This window comes from Orycteropus afer, unplaced genomic scaffold, assembly GCF_000298275.1.
Source record: "Orycteropus afer afer isolate SDZICR_OR568_19922 unplaced genomic scaffold, OryAfe1.0 scaffold00147, whole genome shotgun sequence".
Classification (NCBI taxonomy): Eukaryota; Metazoa; Chordata; class Mammalia; order Tubulidentata; family Orycteropodidae; genus Orycteropus; species Orycteropus afer.
This window is the reverse complement of record NW_006921734.1, coordinates 6,524,135-6,531,485: the sequence shown is the minus strand read 5'-3', so window position 1 is coordinate 6,531,485 and position 7,351 is coordinate 6,524,135. Positions and strand designations below refer to the sequence as shown.

Here is a 7,351-nt window from a genome sequence, read left to right as displayed (position 1 = left end):
AGACCACTCAGACTTGATGAAGAGGCCTGTGTGTTCTAGCCAATATTCAGCTTTAACTGACAGACATGTGAGTGAAGATATGTTTAATCATTTCCATCTGAGGCCCCAAATATTGTAGAGTATAGACAAGTCATCTTTGCTATACCTTGTCAGAATTCCTGACGTACAGAGTCTGTTGATATAAACAAATGGTTGATTATTTCTTACCCTCCCTTGCAGTCAGAAATTTCCATAAAAGTCTGCAAAATATTTCACTCTCTCCCTGTCTATCAACCAGATTGTAATAACTCAGAATAACTCTTAGGAGATGGTGGACCCATAAGATAGAAGTCATGTATGGCTATTCCTATCTTCTAAAAGGGCAAGGAGGTACAGTCTCACTCTTTGCCATGAAAGAGGGAGGCTAGAAATGTTTGGTAAACAACAGTAATGACTACCACATTAATACAGACGTTGATGCTTGGAAAGAGGTTACTGTTATTCAGAAACTAAAATATGTCTTATAGAATCAGTGGGGCAGACAGCAAGGAAACAAATTAGAAGGCTGGGTACTTGGGGAATCTTAGTGTGTCTATAAAATATCTAGTAAAAAGTTTCAGAAAACTCAGAGAGAACTTGGAAGGTAGACCATGAGCCTAATGAGACTCTCTGGGAATTAGCTGGAAGCAGGGTGATAGTGTGTGTTGGCTACTGTTGGCTGCTTTTACAAAATATCATATGAAAGAGATAAGATCATATGAGCATTTTTGGTTTTCTAGCAGAGATGGGAGCTCTGGTAGCATAGTGGCTAAGACACTTGCCTGCTAACCAGATGGCTGGAGGTTCAAACCCACCAGCCACTCCTCGGAAGGAAGGTTGGGCAATCCTACTTCCGTAATGATACTGCCTCGGAAACCCAAGGAGGGGTCACTATGAGTCGGGGCCGACTTGACGGCACATAACAACAACAACAACAAGAAGCAGAGATGGGAGGTTACTAAGGAATTCTAGTAATCAGGGCCTTTCATGGTAAGAAAAACTGACTGATTCTAGACCCTAAGTCATAGAGATAAGACTGAAAAAGTTTTGAGTGACAAAAGTACTAAAAAACCTCTCAATTTTACAAAAGGTAGTACAAGCAAATGGCAAAGATCAGACTACATGTTGTAACTTTGCCATCCAAACCTGTTGTTTCAGATAGCCTCAAAAAAGCCATCATTAAATTGAAAGAGAAGGGCATGGGTATGAGGAAGCAAAGAAATAAATCATTCTTGAGAATTTAAGAAAAGAAAAAACTAGAATAGGGAGTTCAAAATATGGAATTAGAAGCAAATATATAAGAAAGTCTACTACATTGTTGAGGGAATTGGATTGTTAAAAAAATCATTAGCCTGAACTAAACAAAAACAGACTTTGTTTGAGCCTTACAACAACTTTCAAGTACTCAGATTCCCTAGCAGAAAGGTCAGATAACTTTTCAGTTTATAGACAGCAGACCATGAGGAGACACATTTGGACTCAATGGATAGGACTGTGCATAACCTAGACATCTTAGGTCTCTCTCCTTTCTCTAATAAAGGACTTTCCCAACATATGTTTTCATTGACTTCATAGCCCCATTCTTGACAAGAACACTAGACATATGATAGAAATAATTTTCATTAATTCCAGTGAGTATATTTCTTAATGGTATAAAGTTTCAAATTTCATTTTGGATTAAATATTTTTAGAGAGTAAAGTGCCAATCAGTGCTTGAAAAATGGAAATTGTGACGTGGATACTTTTTCTTTAAAAGTACTATCCTGCTGAGCAAACTCATGCTGCCAGCTTGTTGATGTTCTGTTACTTCACATACCAATAGAATGTGATGGCAAAAGGTTGTAATTTTATCACATAATCTACCCAAAAAAAGATGTTGGGATATGAAACAGAAAACTCTGATTTAATTGGAAGCTATTAAACAATCATTTTATGCAAGTAGAAATATAAAAAATGACTCAAGAAACGGTTTATATAAGCAGTTTACATCAGTGGATATGTACTTTTTAAAAATGTAATAAAAAAACATTCAGTTATAAGTCTAAGCAAGGCTTTCCTTGACATAAAAGGAAAGATAAGAGTATGTACACAATCAAGAAAGCTGCATCAAAGCATCTCAAAGAATAATCAGCATCATTATAGAGGAAAAGATTACCTATTAATATATTCTGAAAATCTTTTATACCAAGAATGTGAAAATATTGGTTTTGTGAGATGACTTTATGATGCTAAAAGGCAGAATTAAAAGCAATGTCTTCATCAGACAAGTGGTTATCAAAAAATGTGATATAGTTTCAATACATTTCATTGAAAAAGTATTATGCAAGACAGCTTTGCAAACTTACATGCTTACAGTGCTTGGTAACAAGTTACCAGTTGCCACAGAGTCGGTTCTGACTCATGGCAACTTCATGTATGCAAGAGTAAAACTGTTGCTCAGTAGGGTTTTCAATGGCTGATTTTTTTGGAGGCATATCTCCAGGCCTTTTTTCTGAGGTGCCTCTAGGTGGACTTGAACCTCCACCATTCAGTTAGCAGCTGAGCATGTTAACTCTTTGTACCAGCTAGGGACTCTGTGGCATAATTAGTTGGTGCTAATGTTCCAAATGTAATTCCTGCTAAAGAAACTGAATAGTGGTGGGTAAGGGAGGAGGTTCATAGGCCCTACTTCTTTAAAGATTCCAGAAAGAATGCTGGTGAGAAGTAGTGATAGTTACTATGAGGAACAATTAGTCCAGGTATAGAGGAAGGGATTATGTAATTGAACCCTAGTTCCCTTGGGTGTTAGTGAGGTGTGAAAATTGGGCCATTTTTCACACTAACCTATATTTTATAAGTTACTGGCTGTATCCATCATTGTGGGTCCCTAGTTCTCTTGAAGATTCTTAGTACCTCCTGAAAATAAACTTGTGGGTTACCCTAATGGTCTACCAAGTATATCTAGCTATGAGCTTTATATATGCTACTGATATATATTTATATATTTCTGATAAACAGAATGCTGATTGCACAGTTTATATGTACATAGAGAGCTAAGACTGAGGGCACCAAGAAGAAAGTGAGGTAGTAACCTGTGATAGGCTGAAAAATGACTCTATCTGGGTGGACTAGATGTAATCACAGGTGCCCTTATAGGAGGGAGACATGAGATTAGAGAGACAGTAGAGGATTTCACAACCAAAGTAGTGAGAAATGCAAAACTTCTGGCTTTGAAGATGGAGGAAGGGACCATGAGCCAAAGAAGGCAAGGAATGCAGAATATAGAAGCTGGAAAAAGCCAAGGAAACAGATTTTCTTCTAGAGCCTCCAGGAAGAGCCTGGCCTTGTAAACATCTGGGTCTCAGTCCAGAGAAACCCATTCTGGATTTTTTAATCTCTAGAACTGTAAGATACTAAAAGTTATTGTTTTAAACCACTAAATCTGTGATCATTTGTTACATCATCAATTGTTGTTGTTGTTATGTGCTGTCGAGTCGGACATGACTCATAGCGACCCCTCCTTGGGTTTCCAAGGCAGTATCACTACGGAAGTAGATTGCCCCATCTTCCTTCTGAGGAGTGGCTGGTGGATTTGAATGGGCAGCCTTCTGGTTAGCAGTCAAGTGCCTTAGGCACTACGCTACCAGAGCTCCTAAGGTTGGGTGTATAAATCACAAATTTGATAAATTGTATTAAACAAGTTTCAAAAAACAAATCCTTTTTGTATGTGAGGTATTACACTTATTACACCAGTTGTCTTTGAGTAGACTCTGACTCATGGTGATCTCATGTGTAGAACTGTGCTCCATAGGGTTTTTAATGGCTGATTATTTTGAAGTTAACCACCAGGCCTTTCTTCCAAGGGTCTTCTGGGTGTACTAGAATCTCCATCTGGTTTAGTTAGCAGCCCAGTGTGCTTTAACCATTTTCAGCACACAGGGACTCTGTTACACTTATTTGAAGCATCTTTGTGAAGGTTTGCAAGAAGTGAAAACACTCAATAACATTTGAAATTTACATAGACAAGTTTCTTTGGATAGATAACATTATCTTCCTTAGGTGTTAGAAAGGGGTCTTGCTGGTGCCATGATTAAGTGCTTGGTTGGCAATTCAAACCCATCAGCCACTCCACAGGAGAAAGATGCAGCATTGTGTGCCTTTAATGATTTACAGCCTTAGAAACTCTATGGGTCAGTTCTACTTTGTTTCCCTCAGTCAGAATGACTTGATGGCAATGGAAAAAAAAGTGAGAGAGACACACAGAGAGAGAAAGGCAGTTAGAGCTCCACTATTGTATTAGTATCACTTCAGCACTCTCAAATCTCATATTAACTTGTTCAATGTTGCTATTTCTGCATTTCTTCAGATTTGGTTGCTTGTTGTAAAAGAAGTTAACAAATACCTATTTTGGTGAGTTGGAAATTCCAGTCCCAGAAGCCTCTTGGAAGAAAGGCCTGGAGTACTTCTGAAAAAATCAGCCATTAAAATCTCTTTGCAGTATACTTTTATTCCGACACACAGAGTCAGCTGAACAATAATTGGTGGTGGTGGTTGTGGTGGACTGAATAATAATTGTGATGAAAAATTGGTGGTTAAATTGATCTGAAATTAATAATATAATAATAAAGTCAAATCAATGGTGGGAAGTTAACCAATATAGAAACGAGTGGAGAAAGACTGAGGAAATAAATTGACTGGTTTTGAACTTCTAGTCTCTTGACTTCTCTTTGAAAAGCTGTTTTAAAATAGTCATCTTTTTATATCTTTATTATAATCTTGAGTGTGACATAGTTTCTCACTTTTCAGATGTGTAGTCGGGATGAACGTTGACACAGTGGTTTGCAAATGAGTGCAGGTGGCAAAGGGAGCACTAGAATCCAGCTCTCCTAAATCTAGTCATGCTGTGGCACTGGAAAGCTGTATGTATCTAATAAGCTATTATTATAGGAGAATAAAAACCCAAACCAAACTCACTGCCATCAAGTCAATTCCGACTCACAGCAACCCTTTAGGACAGAGTAGAACTCCCAATAGGGTTTCCAAGTCTATAAATCTTTACCGATACCCACTGTCTCATCTTTCTCTCTTCAAGGGCTGATGGTTTCAAACCGCCAAGTTTTGTTTTTACTAGCTGACAGGAACTCACCGGAAGCCCAAACAATCGATGACCGCAGGGAGCAGCTAATGAGCTCCGAGGTGGTCGATCTCTTCCTGACCTTTGCGTGCGCGTGCTCGAGACGGAAACGTTCGCTGCGTGTCGCCAGCGACGCAGCTTTGGCACTGTGTCGCCATAGCGACTCTCCCTGGCAACCGCGAAGCTCTGCGGTCCAGCAGGCCAACTGCAGGCTTGAGCTTATCCCCGATTTCCGTTGGGGATTGTTTTTTCCTCTTTCCCTGTTTCCCATCTTTCCTCTCTCCTCCACAACCCCCCCCCCCTAAATAATGGCAGGCGGGACCGGGGACGTTCGGAAGGTTTTTATCTTAACTACTACCCAAAACTACTTCGGATTGATTTCGGAACCCAGAGATCAGCCCTTGCTGTACAACTGTCCTGAAATTAACAACTTTTTGGATGATGGAAATCAGATGCTGCTTAGGGTACAGTTGTCTGACGCCGGAATCTCCTTTTCCAACACGGTACGGTTTCCTGCATCTTGTCCTGACTCTTTCAGGTCCTAGGCCCACTTAAGGGATGTCCAGTCCCTCTTTAGCTTTACCGGGTAAACGGACGTCAGGAGCAAGGCCTTCCCGCCTTAGCTGCACTGAGGGCACGTTGGTCTGGAGCGTGTAGTTAAGTTTACAAGCTTGCATTCCACCTCACCTAAGGACGTTCCCTGTCCACAGACCTGAACAGGAAAAGTGATTATATTTCATTTTTTTTTTTAAATCACAGCATATGAGTTATAAAGAAAATAAATATGTATCTCTTTTAGTGATTTTTATTTATTGTCCGTTTTAAGTTGTTTGTGGCACATTCTAGTGTTTATTTGGTTGCATGCTAATTTTAATGTTCCTCAAGCGAAAGATTGGTTAGGAACTCATGAATGAATGATATTTTACATTCTGTAATAGAATTTAATTCGTTTTTGGTGTGCAGTATGTCCTGTATTTAGTTATTGTACTGCTAACTCCACTAGCAAAACTGCTTAAGAAATGGTCTGTTGATTTTATACGTATATGTGTGTGTGTGTATCCCATTGCCATAAGGTCATTCCGATTGATAGCTACCCTATAGAACAGTGTAGAACTATAGAGTTTCCACGACTAACACTTGCATTGTGATGGGTAAGGAGAGTTAATAAATGCAGCCCCCAAAACCAAACCAAACTCACTGCCGTGGAGTTGGGTCCCACGCATACCGACCCCTCCTTGGGTTTCCTAGGCGGTATCACTACGGAAGTAGATTGCTCAGTTTCCCTGCCAGCCTTCTCATTTACAGTCAAATGCCTTAGGCACTAGGCTACCAGAGCCACGCGAGTGTTAACTCCTTCCCAGTGGCTAAAACCTGTAATGATTAGAATAAAAGAAAAGTAGCATAAAAGCTCACTCATCTACTTGATACACAGCAGTGACCTTCTTTGAAAACTTCTTAATACATAAAGTTCTCTTCGTGGAAAAAGAAATGTGTATATAATGCAAAAACTTTCTTTGGGCAGTATACTTTTTAGCTTATGAACTATTGACTATGAATTGACCTACTTTAAACAAGTTAGCTTTAGTGAATCCCAATTTAGTTCATCCAGTTTGAATTTAAAGTAGTCTAGCTATATGCCAACTTAATAAAAAAGCTTGATGCTCAGACACTTTATGGAATTTTTTTGTTGTTGTTCAGGTAAAGGTGATTTCAGGAGATAGGTAAGTTAGTTTTGGTATTTTTGAGTTTACATATAATTTTCAAAGTACCCTTTTTATTACTGGTTCTAGGTGAGAGAGTAGCTAACATCTTCATTAGAGACTTTCTGGGGTATAGTACTCATCACTGTGGACATGGGCCATACAGATTTGATCTGCAGTATTACTGAATATAGTTGGTCAATACTTCATAGCAACAATATTTATATAGTACTTTCTATTGGTAAAGGAGCCCTGGTATTGCAGTGGCTTAGGCATTTTGCCTGCTAACCAAAAGGTCAGTGGTTCCAACCCAAGAACTGCTCGGTCAGAGAAAGATGAAGCATTCTGATTCTGTAAAGATTTGCAGCCTCAAAAACTCTGGGGTAGTTTTATTCTGTCCTATAGGTTCACTATGAGTACAAATCAATCCAATGGCAGTGGGTGTTCTGTTGATAAATCACTTATCAAGTACTTTAGGGTGCAATCACATGTAAGTGGGGATCTATTTTTAAACCCAGAT

The 7,351-nt window shown here is 39.1% G+C and overlaps 1 protein-coding gene across 1 annotated transcript in view; it reads left to right on the top strand.

Moving 5' to 3' along the window:
- The first annotated feature begins 5,439 nt into the window (after positions 1 to 5,439).
- The window catches only part of DYNC2H1 (dynein cytoplasmic 2 heavy chain 1), a 505,271-nt gene continuing 503,359 nt past the window's right edge, over positions 5,440 to 7,351 (top strand). The window contains exon 1 of the mRNA XM_007946035.1: positions 5,440 to 5,634. Within this exon, the coding sequence (XP_007944226.1) occupies positions 5,440 to 5,634 (195 nt within the window). The remainder of the gene's footprint in view (positions 5,635 to 7,351) is intronic.